The sequence below is a fragment of the Gobius niger genome (assembly GCF_951799975.1).
Source record: "Gobius niger genome assembly, chromosome: 13".
Taxonomy (NCBI): Eukaryota; Metazoa; Chordata; class Actinopteri; order Gobiiformes; family Gobiidae; genus Gobius; species Gobius niger.
Window position 1 is genome coordinate 19,839,610 of NC_136864.1, and position 20,057 is coordinate 19,859,666.

Sequence of the window (20,057 nt, forward strand, 5' to 3'; positions counted from 1 at the left end):
TTCCATATGGATGTTAATTAACCTCTTAACCCCCGCCTTAACTGAGCACATTTTCTCCAGTTCAATTTCACCCAAATTGAAAAGCTGATCTCGACTGGAGCTTACAGCCTATAGGCCAGACTAACGCCTCATTTGAAAGCTAAGTCCTACAAAACTGACCACAGATTTCTCCTTCCGTTGTCGTCACTTTTTTCGTCGTATTTTCGTTGCTTATTTGTCGACTATTTTGTTGCGTTTTAGTTGTTTTTTTTAAGCATTTTGTTACTTCCTCATCACTTTTTTGTCGCCTGTTTTGCTGCGTTTTTGTAGTTTTTTCATCACATTTTGTCGCTCTTTTGCTGCTTCTTTTGTTGCTTCTTTTTGCTGCGCTTTCATCCTTATGTAGGTCTCGTTTTTGCCGCTATTTTGCCACTTTTTGGTTTGGTTAAAGTGGAGAAAACTGGAGAAAATGTGCTTGGTTAAGCCGGAGGTTAAAAAGTTAAAGTCTCCATTATGTACTTCTTAGAGAGAGTAGGTTCCTCTGACATGAAACACAGCCAGACTTTCTTGCTATAATGCTTATTGCCGGGAAAGTAATACAAATTGCATTGAGTAATATCTGAAACAACACATTAAGTTTGTAAAGCAACACACAAACCACACCAAAAAGACATCTGGTGAGAGACAACACTTTGACAACAAGTTTTCGGTTAGGAGCTGTCCCATATGCACTGATCTTAATTCAAAATCCGTCCCATATTTTGCACAGCCTGCCTATTACTGAAGATACATGAATTTGATGTTGCCTTTCACTCGCACCAGCTGGAGTGTATAATGACTATGGACACACACGCTGCACTTTTACGCATTCACCCTCTGTATTATGGTAAACGACTTTCTGCTGTCATTAAAACTGCAGGGAGATTTTGAACAATTGCAAGTACGGATTTTGATGGATCGACGCGTGAGGACATTTTTATGACGAGTACAACAATGGCATCTCTCCCCGGACCTGTAACCTTGTGTGCCCTGGTAATAAGGCATTCTTCTCAATTGTTGTGCCCAGTCTGAAATGGACCTTGCTTTGTTATTTCTAGCTTAGCTCAGGCTGATCTCGCTGTCGAAAGATTAAAGCAGACATCATTACGATCGGCGGCGTTTATTATGGGCCATCATAAACACCTATGTTCGACGGGTTTAAATTAGGTTGGGGGTCAGGCGAGGTGCTTCTATTCAAGTCACATACACCGCTGTAATGTCATCCCCAACACCTCTAAGCTTTTATTTATAATTTACCAGACAATCTTTGCGCGGCTCCTGATCCAGTCACGGAGCCCTTGTTGTTATCCTGCTCTAATGCCAAACAACGCAGAAGCCAGCAGTAAATCTGACGCAGCCCTGAATCATTTTTCACAGCTGCTCATGAAAACATTGTTAATATCACTGTTAATATTAGGCCAGATTTCCACTTGGCGCTTGTGCCTAACATCAGTGCAGGGATAGGCTATGACAATGTATTGCTCAAGGGCACTTCTCCACTTTGAAAGGGGCTCATTATTGTCACTGATCAATTGTAGCCAGTTGCAGCAATCCCTAATCACGATTACTGGGCTGCGTCCCATCTTTGCTGTGCCAATATCTGCGGTGCGGATAAAGCCGAGCACTCGAGAGACTCACTGTATGAATGAGACCCATCAGGATGAACGAGAGGGTTTGTCCTCCTGTGTGCACAGGCAACAACCCAGCGGCTAGCTAAGGCCCGAGCTGCTTTTTAAATATTTACTTGCAGATATTAACTATGTGCAAACAGCTTTGTGTTGCAGCGTGTTATGCATCAAACATATAAAAGATGTATGAGCTTCAGAGAGGGGAGATTTCATTTAATGAGACATAGCACCATTCTCCTCCGCTGTGTTCTCCTTTAAACACACCCATAAATAACTGCTATGGAGCTAATTATGTATTTATTGTTTATTCATGCGTTTATATTAATGCACTTACCAAGGCCCAGACAAGACACGCGCAAGCCAGACTTCCCCAGGTTCCTGAAATACAGAAACAGATACAATTAAACCTTGTGTATTTATTTATTTTATTTTTTTGGGGGGGGGTCTAGAGATAGAGGTTTAAGCAGATTTTTAAATAGGTTCAAAAAGTAATAATGCAAGGGAGTGCAAAAATTTCAATCTCAACATGAATAGTCCTAACACCTTTCTTTGCAAACAGTTTTGATAAAATGAGGTCAATGCCTAAACACAGTTTCATGAGAACATTTGAAATAATAATAAATAAATGAACACATGAAGTATGATAAAGAGAGAACTGTTTTTAGTTGTATGGACGGGTTGGCAGGTGATGTCACGGCAGAGCGACTGCATGGCAACAGAGGCCAATTGAGTGGCATTCTTCATCATGTGTTTTTCAGCCGGGAATGTTGACTGAAAAACATGAATGGAACTGTAACAAACTCATAGCCATTTCTTTTGTGAAAAACATAAACGTAAACATGAAGTAAATCTTTACTTGAGAGTTGGGCTTTGTGTGGCGCGGGTGCGATCGAACGTGAGGGTCACCTTTATCACAGCTGCGATCATGAATCAGAATGGAGAGATGACAAAGTGTGTGGTGGTGAGTTCAATGGTTATTTCATCAATACAAGTCACCTCCTTGTCTCTACATCATGTCTCTGAGGACCCAGAAAATATTACACTCCTATTAGAAAACGACCCAAATCCAATTACAGCCAAAAGTGGTATGCGGCGCTTTGTGACAAGTGTTACCCTTTGCAACTTCTAATTCAATTACATTGCCTTGTATGGGGAGCCGTTACTCTCTCTTTCAGTGGTGAGAGGCATGTGGTACGGCTCTCTCTCCCTCTTTAATACCATCATAGTCTCATCCACAACATGCGCACTTGCCCTTCGAGTGCGGCTGTTGACGTTGTAAAACATCAGAACTTTTCTAAATGGCACAACTTGTTCCTTTTTCTTCTTCTCCTCATGATTTGTCTTCTTCATCATACGGCCCTGCGCCATAACCTCTAAAAGCAGCACCTCCTATGTGTTGCAAAATGATCCTACTGATTCGCCATAACCTCACACGGCCCTTTCATTAGCGCCATGCAGACTAAACCAATACATCACAGCAAATTGCTCTTGTTTTCAAATCTTGCATCTAGTTTTAAAGCAACCCTGAATCTCACTGAGGGGGGTGTTTAATGACGGGCGTTTACGGCGTAGAACAGATTGCTCTCCTTTCAGCCGCCACAGGTGTCTTCCAATAGTGTGATGTATGTGGCCTGTAGGAGGGAGACAAACTGTCACGCGGGGATCGGCAGCCTTGCACAAGAATCCATTAGGAAAGCAACACACAGGTAGTCATCTATAAAAGAAAGCGTTTAACAGGAGGAGAGGTGTTCCCCGCAGCAGTTAATCATGTCTAGGAAACACCACAGACTCTTGAAAGTATACGCGCTTTGTGTTTCTGCCGTGTTTCTTAGTCATTTACTCATTACAATAAACTAGGCTGTAAAATGGCCAGCAGCCGGTTTGGACTAATGGCCTGTGCCCGGCAAGATGAAGGCGCACTAATCCAAGGCCCTTCTGTATACGCGCCCGGGGCAAACTCAATTATGTGGTCAACACTTTGGAGGGGGGAAAAGTGTAGCCTGCGTAAAGAACAGCATATACACATTTAAATGTTTGTCTCGGCACTTGAATGAATGTAGCGTTTCATGTGTAAGAGAGGACTGTGAAACCAATCTAGCCATGGAGTCACATTCAGACGGACGAATTGTGAAGGGTGAGTAGAAAATGTGGTAAACACGCGAGGGCGTTTCTTGTTTTGTGGGATACGCAAGGCTGACAATCTGTGCCATCAGTCCCCCCTCTGACAGCCGCCATCATAGTTAAAGCCACACTGCGCAACATCTCACTCCACAATTAGAATAAAATACAAGCTTCAATTCAACCTCTTAACCCACACCTGAACTGAATGTTTTAGTCACACCTTTGCTGTGTTTTCATCGCTTTTTTTTGTTGCTCCTTTGATGCTTGTTTGTCACTTTTTCATCACTGTTTAGTTTTTGTTGGTTTTTACTGTGGCATTTTTAGGCATGTTGATGTAGCTATTTTGACCTTTTTTTTTTTAGCTTTAAATTTGGGTAATGCCAAACTGGAAAAGAGAATGTGCCTGGTTCAGGTGGGGGTAAAAGCAGTACTTAGTAACTTGTTTACCTTAATAAATCCATTTCGTAGTCCCTCTGGGGGTAATACAAGTGTTAATGGTGATTGGGGGGCTCTTTCCCCCTGGTGTCTCTGTCCAGAAAACCACAATTGCAACTTCGCTGCCGCCGGGTACACACTAATAGAATCATGAAGAAGAAGCTAACAGGCTAATGGGCAAAGCTGCAATGTTTAAGCGGCGCTAGCCCGCAGTTAGCTTTGCTGGCCTGTTAGCTTCTTCTTCGTGATTCTGTTAGTGTGTGTTGGTGACACTTACCCGACGGCGGCGAAGTTGCAATTGTGGTTTTCTGGCCAGAGACACCAGGGGGAGATGAAAGACCCCCCAATCATCTCATTAACACTTGTATTACCCCCAGAGGGACTACGAAAAGGATTTACTAAGGTAAACAAGTTACTGCTTTAAGAGATTAATTACAAAAATAGCTTTAAAATTACGGCGTATCTTTGCTGTGAGCGGCTCACCTCTTCTAAGACATAACGTAAAGACAGCCAAATATAACATTTAAATAGATTACGTCCTCATACAAAGCTATTCTTTGATTACCTAATGCAAATATAGCATTTTCTGAGTCATTATGCTAGCTGGTCATTAGGAGCATGTTTTGTTTTGCTGGCAACAATATCGTCCAAAATATTGCAGGGTGTGTCTTTAAACAGGAAAAGTGACTTGCCGAAGGACACAAAGGCAGGCTGCATCAGGTGGTATTTCAATCAGATTACCAACTCTACCATCTGAAACTGTGGCCCAGCCAGGCAGCATGTGGGACCCTCTTAGTGGCTGGTATCGGACTGTGTATTTGACAACAGAAATATGAGGATATTGATTAGGTATAATGCAGTAATAACCATAAATCAAAGTCTAAGCGGCACTGGAGAAAACCCAAGCAACACTTCAAGGACTCTGAATAGTCGTCGGCCAAGGGGTGTTATACATGGTCATCAGTCAACATGTAAAATGATTCAAAACATTTAGACTTCGGACTACAAAACCAACACTGTATTATGATGTCCACTTGAACAAATTAGAGAACCAATGCTGGAAATGCTCCACATCCAATCAAATAATTTCCGCCCAAAAAACAAATAATAAGCCTTCTGTAGTTTGACAGGAGATGCCCGTCCATTGTTGTTTCCATTCATACTCATTTCCACAGTAAACAGGCTTACAGGCTCCTTTAATTTTCTAAAATAGCTGGCAGTCTTTGCAGAATGGTATTTCAGAAATCCCGCATTCACGCTACATTTGCTTGAGCTCTATTGAATGCCAAATAGATGTTTTCAAAAACGGCACTCGCTTTCAAGGGAAATCTCATTAATAACCAATCCCAGATTTTACAATATCCCCGCAGGTTAACTTGGCTCGGAAATCAAACAAGCAAATCAAGTCCATGAGATAAGGATTCAAAGGAGGACACTCGTCGGAACAAATGTGCTCATGAAAAAACATTGTAAGACAGTCAATGTGCTTTGGTCCCTTGCGCTTGGATGGTGCCCAACACAAGCCTTGAAGTAAAATGACAAATGAGTCATTTGAAGACGCCCCCTCACACAACCTGTCAGCACTCATAAACATCCAGTGAGCTGCGACTGTATAGAACTAGTGCTATTCTTAGTGAATCTCTAAATGCAATGAAAGAGAAGAAGAAAAAAAAAACAGGCTACAACATCTGGAGGATCTGCTGATGCTTAAGTATGTGTAGAGTGCTGTGTTAAATGCATATTTTGCCTCATATGAGTGATGTCTTGAGTTTAACAACAATTCCAGTTCATTGGATTTTACACCAATAAATACATTAAAGTTTCTGGTGTTTTGTCTCATTATCTTTTAAAAATAGCTATTCCCGTGCTGCACCAACCCCGGATAGTGGATGGCTGAATCAATACTTGTCAGTGAACACTTTTTTCAGTGTTGTGCATAAACATGAAACTCTCTCCGGGTGGGGATTAAGGTAGACTATAGGCAAACCCACACAAGTAGCCTTGATGGGCAGAGGGATTAGCCAACTCCCACCTCCTCAGTTCCCACCACTCTCCTCTGCCAATGTTATTATCAAACTAATACAGTACGAAGAAGAAAGGTGGGTTACAATCTAAATATGTAAACGGCAAAGCCTGTGCGGGTGGAAGAAAAGTATATGGAAGTGAAATCAAGCAGTTTGAGGGGGGGAGGGGGGCGAGAAGATTAACTATGAAAAACGGCTTATGAACGAGTGAGGAAGTACTGACAAAAACCTATAGGCCATACGCTTAAATCTTCACCAGTGGCAAAGCGAGGGAGAGGAGAGAGCCAGAGACAAACAAGGACTGAGGCGTGCAGAGTTGCAAGTCCAAGCCTCAAGTCTATGCAGATCAAACGCCCTCCACAGATAAAGCATGACACAGAATGGAATATAGGAAATGACAGTGCTGCTCCCCACAGGGTCCAGAGCCATGTTTGGAGACTGTGGACTGTAGACTGTGCAACGCCGACTATACGGTCTCCGATTCTTTTGCTTTTCATCACGTCTGCAGTTTGAGTTCTTCTTCTGTAGAAATCCCATGAAGCGAACAACACTAGACCTATATTTAAAGCAGACACATGAGGGAAGCTTCAATACGGCATCGGAAATCTTGTGGGTAGATCTGAAGAGCTTGATACGGAACAGAGACATCGACAGAGCTGGTGTACAAAAATCACAATAGCAACAAAGCATGCGGGAGAGAGAACCTGCTTTGTGCAGCGTGTGGGGAAAAAAAAGAAAAAGGAAGAAAAGCTGGACAATATTCATCAGGGCAGAGATACAGACTTCCTTGTGCCAAGAGCTGAAGAAGTCGTAAACTTTAAATATTGCTCAGTCTTTTCCAATTCTTTTCTATTGTGATGAATTTGTTGCTGTTGTGTTTGCAATGAACTGCCATCATTGGGCATGGTAGACAATATGTTTTTTTCTATCGTACTCATTTTGCCAATGAATAGGATTGAAAAAAGATGGGGAAAGGCACAGAGACAAGTTCAGGATGGTGCCTTAGTGGAGCTTTTCTAAAATATGCAATAACTGGCTTCAAAGTGCATAACAGCGAGCCGCTTTTTAGAAATTTTGAAATAGTGCTGCGCTGCGAAGGAAGATAAGGTCAGTTTTATTGTAATTAGAGATCACAAAAAAATGAACTGTGCAATGAATATATGAGGAGAAGACTACTTTACACATACTGCTATTACACTGCGCTCTGTTTACTGTTGCCACTTGAGGACATAAAGCCAAACCCATATTTGCAAAACAGTGATATAACAAAGCTATTATAATCTCACAAAGCCTTTTTTGTTGGGACCTTTAATTAAAATGCAAAGTGCACCCAAAGCTGGTGGTGCTTCCACTGAGAGACTGTCACCTTGGGGCTTGTTTGGTCTTCAGGCAAAGACAAAGCGAAAGCAATGTTGTTTTGTAACACCATCATTATTACAGCAGTATATCACCTCACAACCAAGATTTAAAAAAAAAATTGAGGGAAAAGCAGAGCATTTACTTCAACTGGGGTGTGATGAAAACTTTTGATGTATGACGAAATGCTTAAACAGGGGAGTTCATGCACTGGCACACACAGCATAATCAGCGCATCAGGCTTTTGCACGCAGAAAACTCGCAAGCTTACACACATGCGAACTCTCAAATTTGATAAAGATTTATGGGCCTCGCTGCAGTGAAATATCTAGCGCCGTATCACTGTGGACAAGGAGACAGCTTGCTCCCGACTCCACTGCAGCTGCTAAAAACTGCAGGCGCCTCAAAGAACGAGCAAATGGTTCGTGCTCAGAGTTTCTGCTGACTTGCTGCTTTATGCGTTATGTTAGACGTTTTATAATTAATGCCATTTACTAGAGTAACACCTTGCCATTTTCAATCTGACAGGGATGTACGGCACGTCATTTGGGGGTTTCACTGCAGAGAATGCGTTTTGAAGGACATTATATCTAAAAGGCAATTTAGTCAAGTCTAAAGGGAGACGAGTTGGAAGTCACAGCAATGCTTTGGCTCAGATGGTTTGATGGCCCCGGACGTTTATTAAATAGAGGGAAAGTTCTTTTTAATTACAGATTGAGCTTGAGGCTTGCATGGGACATACACAGTGCAGTGAGAATTTGCTTTGAGGGTGCAAAAAAAAGAAAATGCGAAGTGAAATCTTCAGGCTTTGGATTTTTTGACATTGTAAAGATTAGGGGTGTAACGGTTCAGCTATCTCACAGCTCGATGCATCACGGTGCAAGTACAATATAAAAAGTAATACCGGTACTTTCTTTTTCACCTACACAGTGTAAGTTTGACAAAAGGACAGACAACAGAGAACAAACAAACATTATGGGATACACTCAGCGGAGCCTGTTGTTAAGAAATGCGATGGCTGACAGACTTCTTTTACAACGAGCCTTCCCGTATCTAAGCGTCCTGAGGGCAGAGGGGTGAGGTGAATACGTTGGTTTTGAAATGAAATAGCCTAAATGTTCATCATTAGTATTTATACTCTCAGAATAAAATTGGCAATGCTATCAAAACTGCTTTATAATAAAGTGTGCCCACAATACAAAACAAACACCGCGGTGCATTGCAACCCTAATCCAAGATAAAGAATGTACATCTTTGTATTTATTGCCTGGCCTGACGTGAAGATTGGGAGCGAGCGTGATCTCAGAGTTCCCGGTGGGCGTGAATGACAGACGGGATCAACCAATTAGAGAAATGCCGGATATGACGCAGGAACAAGCGGCAGGAAGCTTTTTCAAAAAAATCCTTTTTCATGAGGAACGTTTCCAACGCGTTTCTTGGTCCGGTTATAGGGATTTTATATTTTCCAAATTAAATTAAAACAGATGAAAGAGCAGAAGAAAACCCACATACACGCCATCTCTAATGTTTTGGAAGAGGGCAGTGACTTCCGTCCCTTGATGGATAAACTCACTGTCCGTGAATGGTCCGATATTGGAAAAATCAGGAAATGATTGGCTGCGAGCAGCTGTCCAGACAGTTCTTCTTTTGAACAGAAAGGAAGGGCGTCTGGTTGGCCAGGCAATTGTATTTAATTCACATGTAGAAGACATCTTATTAGATTTAAACAATGGCAAAAAAGAAAGAAATGAACACATGTACCAGCAGAGGGCAGCTGAGTGGTGCTCAGTTATGCTCAATGAGGGTTGGATGGTAACACTACACAGCAGAAAATATTGACCCTTTTCCAAAGACAAGAACTAAGACTTAAAGGGCTAGATGCAAGTTGTGAGTTTTATACTCACTACTGCCACCTCAGGTCATACGTGTAACTGCACCTTCTATATTAAGCTCGCGCATGACGGCACTTTGGACCCGAATAACAACTTTCTGAGTGACAATGCAGGATTTTAGAGGCAGTTGTGGTGAATAGTTCTGGGCTCATTCAACACATTAGGACATGGCTGGAACATGTAGCTGGAGGAAAATACTTAATTTTAAGATTTTTAAACTCCGTATAGTCCCTTTAAAGTGCATATGACACTTTTGACACAATTTTTGCTAAAACATAGTTAACATATTTATATTTAAGATTTTGTTAAAAAAAAAAGAAAAGAAAAAGAAGTTATCCCGCTCTCTTTACTTTGACCATTTTTGTGATGTTTATAGTTTCACTTCCTTATTGGACACAGGAAGTGACATAGTGATACTAAGCAAAGAATTTTAAACTGTTGCATTAATTTAAACTACTGATTTTTTTGTTGAGAAAAGTCGCTATAATAAAAAAAACAAAAAAAGCCAATGTGCTTCATATTTTGGAGCACTACATGCGCAATGGTCTGCAACCCATGACCACACTGGTCCACTGAGGGCAACAGAAGGGGTTTAAACCCATCTGCAGTGAACAACCCAAGCGGAAGGCTCCAGAACCTCCTGAACTGTCAAAAGTCCTTCTGCTGCCGAACAACCAACGCGCACTTTATCCCCTCCTCATCGCACAACTAAAATAACCCGCACGTGTTTACATCACTGCATCAATACGCTGCCTAGTGGGTTTAACATGAAGGTAAGATCAGGTAGTGGAAGGTGTAAGTGATATAATTTCTATGTTTAGATTGTCATGACAACCAAATGTGCTTCTAAAGATATAATTGCCTCCAGTTTAATCTGCCTATTATCTTGTGGAACATATGGCAAAGGCGCACAGATATATGCTCCATAGCTATCTATAATTCACAGGTGCGTCATACTGATATCTACCAATTTAATTAAATCAGTCAGGAATACCAAGATAAAAGACATCTTCAACCACATGCTAGCGGGCAGATAAACATAAATGTCAAGACAGGAAAAAAATCCTGCAAATTAATGAAAAATACAAATGAAAGCGACATAACGTTGAAGAGATAAGAAAACGACAAAGCGATAAAAACGTCTTACTGATTAAATGGTATCTTTTGATTTTGTCCATGCTAAGACTTCCCTTCCCTTCCACAGTAGTTTTGAAAAAAAGAGAACAAATTAGCAACTTGGACAAAGGCCTTGCAAGTGTCCGGCCAGTTCGTACACTGCCGTCACTGGGCTTGAACGGAAACTGTTAACAGATTGGAGATGGCCATTTCAATGTTGTTATGGAAACGAGATGAGACTGTGCGACAAGCTGATACTTATCACACTTTTTTTTTTTTAAACTCTTCTGCTTTTGATTGCCACTCCTCCTACTGGAAAATTGCAATTTTTTATGCACCGACCCCGGCGACCAAACTTTTAATAGCGATGGCTCTTTTCCAATTTCTACACAAAGCTCTATCTAACGGCTTCCTCGCTCGCGCGCTCATGTCAGTCCCTCCAGAGAGAAAAGGCAGAAAGGTGAGAGATACTATTTCCCTGGCGCGGTCTAGGTTAAGAGCCCACTCACTGAGATAAGAGCGCATTGTTTACTTGGCCAAGCCTTGTTACAACTCCCACACACACACATGCACACACACGCACATGGGCAAACCTTGTGTCCGCTGCCGCCGCACTTTAGCAACGACTTATTGAAAACATGGGCCCGAGGGCTCCCAGGTGTGGAAGAGAGCGTAGAGACTTTTCAGGTGTAACATTAAACACTGACGCAATGAGATAATACCTGCGTTCGATAAAATAATCAGTGCTACTATAATGATAATGTACATGACAAAGTGAAGTATCATGTTTACAACCATCAATGGGCTTTCGGTGAACCAAACAAATCACCAGTGTAATGTGGCTGCTCAATTAAAATTATGCAATTCTCAGATAAACATCACACAGTTAGAAATGACAAAGTCTAGGTCCACATCAGTTGAAACAAGTTGATGCCGAGGATGAATATTTCTGTCCCCAAAAGTATGAACACATAAACAAATATGTCACACACACACACACGCACACGCACACGCACACGCACACGCACACGCACACGCACACGCACACGCACGCACACACACACACACACACACACACACACACACACACACGCGTCACCAGTCGCTCTTTAAATGTATTTAGAAACACTTCGCTGCTCATCATTTCATTTGAGAATATGTGAGAATGGGTTATGGGTAAGTGTCAGGGCCATTAAAAGGTTTCTGTGGGAGTTACATACCGATACTTCATGCCTGTTTGCTTGGCCGTGGATTCCTTCAGGTTGTGGTGGTAGCGGTGGGTGAAGGAGCCCAGACTGCGCGCGATCAGGGCCACAGTGCGGAAGCGGGCGCGAGCCTGGCTGGCTGTGTTAGGGCTGGTGGCGTTCTGTTTGCTGTGCTCACCGTTCCTTGGGGCCTTTAGCCCGTGGTCTGTGCACGCAAAAGACACCTGCATGGCTATGGGCAAACTTAAGGCCACAAATGTAGGAGGACTATGGACCTAAAAGTGTTTGTGTTGCACAAAATTGTGTACTGTACTAATATCTAGATGCAGAAACGCAGAGTTTGGTTTCATAATCTCCAGCCGGTGTGGAGTCTAGATTCGGGCATAGCTGCAAAGGTCTGTAGTTTGGTGAATGCAGAGCTGACATAGGGATCCTGCTCCGTCTCACCACCTGAAAATATGGGAAGGATGGAAATGAAGGAGAAAGGTGGAGGAAAAGAAGTAGTTTGTAAGTTGCTTAAAGAGTCACCCGGTTTAAAGACAAGAGTTGAACAGAAGAATAGGGAAATCCATGCCTCCAAAAGTTTTACACTGTCTCCTACAATGAGGCACATTACAAATGAGAGCATATTTGTCCTACTTTCTTTACCCTGTCCCTCTTCATTCAACACTACAGCTTGTAACAAGACTGGCTCCGTTTTTCTATTGATTTTTCTGCTCATTAATTCCTGATTGTATTGAAATTGCTCTGCCTTAGGTGTGTTGCTATTGCCATGTCTTGTGGGCGCCTTGGGAATCTTTCTTACACCACTAAGCCTCTTAGTCAACCAGGAGTGTGGAGAGTAACACTGCGTTGCAAGCGCCGCTATGCTTGTAGTCACACTTCTGACAAAATAGGGTCACTGCAAAGCCCACAGTTACACATTCACAAAAAAAAAACGTCACTGAAAACGAGTGTTCTTACATGCGATTAGTTGTCCGATCTTCACAACAACCCCCCCAAATTCAGACTGATCTCTCGTAACTTTCGAGCGAGCAAAGTGGCCGCATGGGCTTCACATCTCAGAAAGAACAGCAGGTGTTTTTGTCCTCAAATTCGTCCTCTGGCTGTGTCCCATGTCCAAGAAGTCCCCAACACAGCGGGTTTACGGTCTTCTTCAGTTTCTGCAGTGAGAGAGAGCGCTGTTTGGTGGCGAGCCTCTGCAGTAGCAACGGACGAGCGGAGGAGAGGACGCGAGAGGAGGAAGCATGGTACTTCAGTTCAGACACAAGAATAAGAGGACAGATGCAGTGAGGAGGCGAGAGGCAGCGCGGTGCAGGCGCACACAGTGAATGGGGAGAGAGAGAGCGGCAGAGCGGCGTGCAGAGGCTCCATTGGCTCTGACTGACTGACTCCTGACTCAAAGAGCTGCAGTGTTTTCATTACAGTGGCAAATGGTGAAAAATGAAGTATATTCTGGATGTTTTTTTGTTTTTTTTTAGGGAAATGCCTTGAGCCTTGTAAGGGTGCCATATTGCGGCTCATCCCTGTAACCCAGTTGAGAACCGTTGGATGCACGCTTGACTTATCTGGCTTCTGGCATGCCCACTCCACTGCAGTTACCTTGGAAATCCACTAATAAGAGTTAGCAACTCCAAACCCTTATATAGTCTACAGTGGGGTGATGAACTGAGAGGCACTGATTTGAGTAGCCTACACATGCCTATTGTAGCTGGAAAAAAAATTAAAAAAAATAATATTTGTTTATTGCAAAGCAAAAAAGTACTGATACCTAATACTAATTTGGCCATGTTTCAAATTTGCTTGATTTCCAAAAGATTTTTCTAAAAGAACAAAAGTCAAAATATAACAATGACCGAGACACAAACAAACACACACATGAAATTTCCAAAACATTTCAAATGAATTATCGATTCAGGCCGACAACATCAGATAATACAACAAAGGCAACTAACCTTGTGTGTGGCTCCCTAGAAATGGCATTAACTTCACTTGGCCACTGGCACCTACCACTAGCAGGTCCAGGGAGAGGGGTGTAACTCAATCGAACTTAGATGACAACAACAAATGACCGACTGAAATCATAGACAAACACCTCTTATCAAGCATGATTAAAAAAAATGTTCAGTTAAAACCCATGTGAAATGAAAAGGCTAATGTGCAGCCTCACTTCCTCCCCCAGCACTGAGCACAAAGAGGTAATATGACAATGTGGGAGCCCATGGTTCATTGAACACACTCAAACCTCCAGGCCAACCCCAGTTTTATTTATATCCTGTGATTGCATCTGATAATGGGAGACAGTTGTTAAGAATCAAAGCCGGGCTCAGGTCAGTGGAGATTAATAGCAAGGCCTGGAACAATTCAACTCCCAGTCGGCTTGCATAACATAACTTTATACTGGATGCCTAAGTATGCATTTTGTATATTAATTTATTCACTGCCTTTGCCACTTGGTTCACTTGCAGTCTTTTAATGTGCACATTTATTTTTTAACACAGACCATTTTAAAAGCACCTTTTTTGCTTTCTAATAACTAAGGAAAAGCTGAACTTTGAGGAGAAAGGAGATTCCCATTTCAAACAGTAGCCCAATTACCACGTGACATCAAGACTTTTCAACCCATTTTACCCCATTTCACCCAGAGCTAACTTATTCACTGAAATAGATGTTTCTAACTAAATCACTTTTTTGCTGCTAGAGGTTGTGGGTTCAAGTCCCAGTTCCAACACATCTCTTCACTGTTCACCCTAATTAAGTCTACAGACAACAAATCCTATGAAAAAAAAAAGGTATAAATAAAATGTCATACATTCAGTTTGTGCCAGTGATATAACAGCAGCTGATCTGCTGACTGAACATAATATTTACCCGTAAGACTTAAAAAAAAAAGTAAGTAAAACAAGCTAAAAATAGATGCATGTATTTTCACAGCTGTTTATGACAAGTCACATGTGCATCTTTTCTAATGGAGTAACTGCGTTCATGGATGATGTAGCAGAAGACCAGGAATCCATTGTACATCACAAGTAAGAGGTCCCTGATAAGCATATTAAGTCAAACAATGATTATGATCGAAAATGATGAAGGCTGTGAGGAACCACCCATCGTCAACTGTCCTGTGCAAGTGGACAAACCCTATCTATCCAATCATACTTCCACAATCTTTTTCTACAGGGGTTTACCTATATCTAGCTCCAACAAGCCAATTGAAAACAAAAGAAATGCTTACATGCTGGGTTTAGCATTTTTGTCAGTGTCGCAGTTCCCCCCAATTTTTCCAACACTGACACAGACACAACCATGGCAGTCACGCTGACGGCTCAATCACCGGCAGCAAAAGCAACCAATCTCAGTTCCCACCATCCCCTCTTGTTTTCCCCTTGATTTGGTTTGGACAAAAATCCATTTAGTAATCCATTGCACACCTCTTAGACCACAATTCCCTTCCTGCCAATGCCATTTAAAGGAACACGCCACTCAAAAACGCCATGTTACATTCCCTAATGGACTTTGTTGCTGTTGCCCTGAGGCGGTGCTGTAACTGCTTCTCAGCTCTCCACACTCCAAACACTTCTATTGACAGAGACAGGTTATCGTGACTCTGCATTTGGAATGACCGCCCCAAAATACGCCCGAGCATTTCCCGCAGGTTGGAACATCTGTTGGCACGGTACTCACTGCCAACACACCACACACTGGACCTTAATAGCCAAATATAGCTCTTGGTGCCATTAGATTGATGTCTTGTAATTGCAGGCTGTTATTGCTCTAAAGGATTTTAGCGCTGCATATTATTCTCTAATCTTCAGAGGGCTTTTCAATAGAGTCTAATAGATTCCTTATCAGTGCTAACCTCCTGTTGAGAGAATAGGCGATAATGATGGGGGAAACCTTTCCGAGCTGTGTGTGACGTCATGGCTGCAGCAACTCTCGCGCTGCAGTCTCCCTTCTCAGCAAAACATTATCTGCTCCCCATTCAAACCTCCCCTCACCACATTTTCCCAGTCTATAGCTTTACCATTGGTTGCAGATTGAGAGCAAGTCATTATAATGCACAGCGCGTGCAACACCACAGGGAGAAATGGTTGTTTAATCTCCCTGATAGCGAGACTGCGGATGTAATTGTCAGTGTTATGAAGCAATAACTTACAAAAGAAACAGCAACCAAATCTTTTAAAGGGCGCAACATTTTTTTTTTAGCTGAAGACCATAAGTCAGGAAACCAATGTTAATGGCTGAGTGGGTTTGATTCCAGGAGCTTTTGGGCCGTTCTATGTGGAGTTTGCATTGAGTTTCCCTGCTTCAATTTCCACACATTCGCTCTCCTCTGGACAATCCCCTCATTAAAAGAATTAAAAGAATATCTGTACAAAAAAAGAAAGAAAAAAAGATAGTCCACTTTTTACTTTGCTCCAAACATTTACCCCATTAACATGATTATTGTCATTTCTGTTCTGACTGGACAATACCTCCATTAGATCACTCTCGACTCTAACGTCATCCAAAGCGTAGGCTGACACTGATGGGAGCTGATGTCTGTATTGTGCTGGGCCCTGCAGATGCCTACTGACCTTATGCTATCGCCCAGCAGGCATTCAGCCTCATGGCAGTGATATTGAATGACGGGAGGAAGTTGCGGCAGACTTTGTAAAGCAACGGCCCAAAAGCTTGATAGATGAAAAAAAACGACAATTCACAAAGGAATACTGACATCTGCAGGAAACACCAGCAGCTTTTCTTTTTTTTTTTTTTTTCACTGTCAAAAGGTTTACCCTGGTATAAGTTTTGCACATACCTTGAAGCAACCAGAAAAAGCAGAACAAAATCAGTCGATAGGAAAGAATAAAAAGGCATCAACAAGCTTTCAGTTTTTAAGCTACAAGGCATGAGCGGTAATATTCATTATTTAGAAAGTTAGCAATATCACGTCTCTTCTAGCGAAACTCAGCTAAAGTGAGGAAAGTTTGCCATCACTCTGCGCTCACTTAAACAACGCGCTCAGTTAGCTGTTTTTGAGGATTGTTAAATGTGTCAAAAGCCAGGTGGGCTGCTTTTGCCTATTATTTTTCAGGGACTCCATCCATTAGGAGGAAGACTGGGGGTTAGGGACACTGCAGTGAGAACCCTGGGAGAGGAGAGAAAATAATTGGAGATGTAACTACAGTGAGTGGGACACGCACACGCACACGCACACGCACACACACACACACACACACACACACACACACACACACACACACACACACACACACACACACACACACACACACACACACACACACACACGAACAGTGATTGTTTGGCCTCACGTTCAGAACAAAGTACTTAACAGTGAGTTTTTAACAACCCAAGTACCTCTATCTTACTCATGGCCTCAAATGCCTTGACCTGGAGCCTAATTAGATGGAATTAATTATGGTTCTCCTTGTGTCAAGCATTTCTTATCAGAGGAGATGAAAGCGCACCACAGCGTGTTCAGAAGGGAAGACATTTTAATTTTGATAAGCCTATATGCTCTTTTTGAAAACGGATGCCAATTTCACCCAACTCACTCTAATGCCTGAATGCTGTTTGTTGACAGGAAATAAGCCCAGACAAGCACTGCACTCAATGCTGCATTGTGTTACCTCAGAAAAGCAAATGATGGGAAACGTGCCGAAGGAGAAACGTGGTTACCTAGATACAGTATAAAAGTATTGGTTTTCTAATCTCCCTAAACTAAAACGAATGAAATGTAACATAGTAAAGTCGCAATGTTTTTGTGTGTATCTACACTTTTCCAATAGGTACAAAATATGAACTTGAAATACGATCAGACGTAACAAGGTGAACTTTTTGTGTAGTTTTGCACCTGCCTCTTAATTATTACTGTGCAATCTGAGGGTAAAGCTCATTTCCTTACCTGTAGACCATGCCAGCACCCAGGTCCACGCCTTGGAAGAAGTGCCTGTGCGCTCTCAGCAGCTCTTCAAAGCCCTGCTGCTCCCTGGTCCTGCTGCTGTCAAAGTTGGGCAGTGGGACGCATGTGGTGGGACTTGAAGGGAGCGCCTTGGTCACGGACCCTTGCCTCTGCGTCAGGCTGGTGCAACGTTCCAGTCTGGGCCCCCCTCTCTGCCTCGGCACGGGGATCTCACTGCAGGCCGCCTTGAGGTACATGACTTTGACTTTTACTGTCCTGGGACGCTTTGTTCGCAAATCTCTAGCAATAGGTATATTTAGTACTAACTATAAAAAAAGCGTGACCAAGCAGCAATGCTGGACATGCAAAGAAGGTTGGTGGTGGCGTTTATCATCTGCCAGGCCAGGGCTGTAATTTAGACTGATATCCTCACACAATTCCCATAGATATTTTTGTACAGCTAGGCCCTACAGCATAACTTTGGCACACTATTGCAACAGAGTGATTGCATGGATGCAGCTAAGCAGGCAGTATACACACCTGTGATGTCTACTTTAAACTCGGTTTGATGGACAAATTAGAAGACAAAAGAGGATTTAGGCTAACCCCTAGTGGCTCCAGGGGGAAAAGCCTGGTTCGTCCTCGGGAGAAGCCGAACAAAGCCGCAGGGATATTTCCGTCTGCACCGGAATAGAAATCTCTCACATCTGTTTTGGAGAGACAGACCCTAGTCAAACCACAGATCTGCTGATCCTCTCTGTGTGATAGGGTTTACTGCAAGCAAATAGCTGTAGGGGAGAACATAGGTTGCATGGTTAAATTTAGGCTGCTGGGTTCAACAGGTTGCTCACATGCAAAGATGGGCAACACATTTCAGATAAGAATAATTTTTATGCTATATTATACAATCATTTTAAGAATAGAAGGAAGCCACATTTGTGTGTTTGGTGTTTTATATAATACAGGTGAATTTAAGATATGGGCTGTTGTTTTACGCTTCATTGGTTAAAACAATTGTCTGTCCAAAACAACTCCAAGTGACCAGCTCGAAACAAGCTGGCGCAGAAAAGGTGACAGTTAAACATAATCTAAAAGTAGCCCAATATAATAGATGACACAAAGATGGCAGCGTCACCAGAGAAGTGTGAAAACTCAATGTCATTGTATGCCGGATTTCAATGAAAATGAGCAGACTTGAATTAGTGGAGGCAATTTGAGCGCTGCGTGTAAAACGGTAAGACCTGAACAGAGCAGGCGTCCAAAGGAATAGGGTGCGATGAGCGGATTGACTGGAAACATAAAGAGTTGAAACAAAACTTCAGACATAGACAGCTCAAGTTAGAAACAAAGTAGTTTGAAAATATCTTTTAAGATGCTTCTCTTACTACAATGTATCCTATAATCCCACAATAGCCTATACTTTTAATTAAATAATAGTAATAATAATTAAATAAATAAGGCTATGGCAATTGTATCATGTAATGACTTCGCGAGAGCAAAGGTATAAAACAGCTTTGCAATGGTCTTAAAGTTTGTCTGTATTTTTGACCTGTCTTAGTCTGCCCTCTTGTGGACAAATGTTATACGATCTTTTTGACAGTGAGGGTCTTCGAAAATCTACACAGCAACAACAAGCCTCTCAATATTATTCATTATTAAATTCAAACTTGATGAGCCATTATGTATTTTTTTTAACGCAGCTTTATATGAACCACAAATGAGAAATGGGTGTTAAACTCAGATAGACATTTCATGTGGAGCCGATAAGAGCACCTGCTTCTGCTGCCTCCCACACAGAGTACAGTCAGTGTCAGAGTGACTCTGTGTACTTTTCTCAGTATGTAAATGTGTCTTTACAGGTGTAGCCAGTGTCGCCAGTGAAATGGTGGCTCAGATGGTTGAATGGTATAACGGAAAGGTTGGCTGTTCCACCACCGCTGCTGTGTACCTGGGAAAAAGACTGCACTCACCCCTTGTCTGGTGATGGTGAATGAGTGATTGGTGGAAATCAGAGTGGCCATTTGTGCAGATTAGTCATGTTTGCTTCAGCTCCAGGGCACTTGTGGCAATTGTTTTTACTTACCATCACCGGGTTTGGTGAGTGAATAATGCTGTGATGCAAAACACTTCAGTCCAAACTCTATACAAACCTCATATATCATTATTATTAATAACTTTATAAGTGGCTATAAACATGTAATATCCAAATGAATAGATTAGATTAATACCATGCCAAGGAACACACAGGAAGAGTTGCTGAACTGACCCCCAAAATTTAAAAAAATAGAATAAAATATGGGCCTACAGTTTTATGCAGTAGATAATCCTACATACCGGTAATGTTTTATCTGCCCATGCGC

At 42.2% G+C, this 20,057-nt stretch overlaps 1 protein-coding gene across 1 annotated transcript in view; it reads right to left on the minus strand.

Moving 5' to 3' along the window:
• The window catches only part of kcnab1b (potassium voltage-gated channel subfamily A regulatory beta subunit 1b), a 29,452-nt gene extending 16,297 nt beyond the window's left edge, over positions 1 to 13,155 (minus strand). Inside the window, exons 1-3 of the mRNA XM_079570017.1 lie at positions 12,759 to 13,155; positions 11,811 to 12,245; positions 1,981 to 2,024 (exon numbers count right to left, since the gene is read on the minus strand). Of these exons, the coding sequence (XP_079426143.1) occupies positions 1,981 to 2,024; positions 11,811 to 12,025 (259 nt within the window). The 5' untranslated portion in view covers positions 12,026 to 12,245; positions 12,759 to 13,155. The remainder of the gene's footprint in view (positions 1 to 1,980; positions 2,025 to 11,810; positions 12,246 to 12,758) is intronic.
• Positions 13,156 to 20,057: the final 6,902 nt, after the last annotated feature.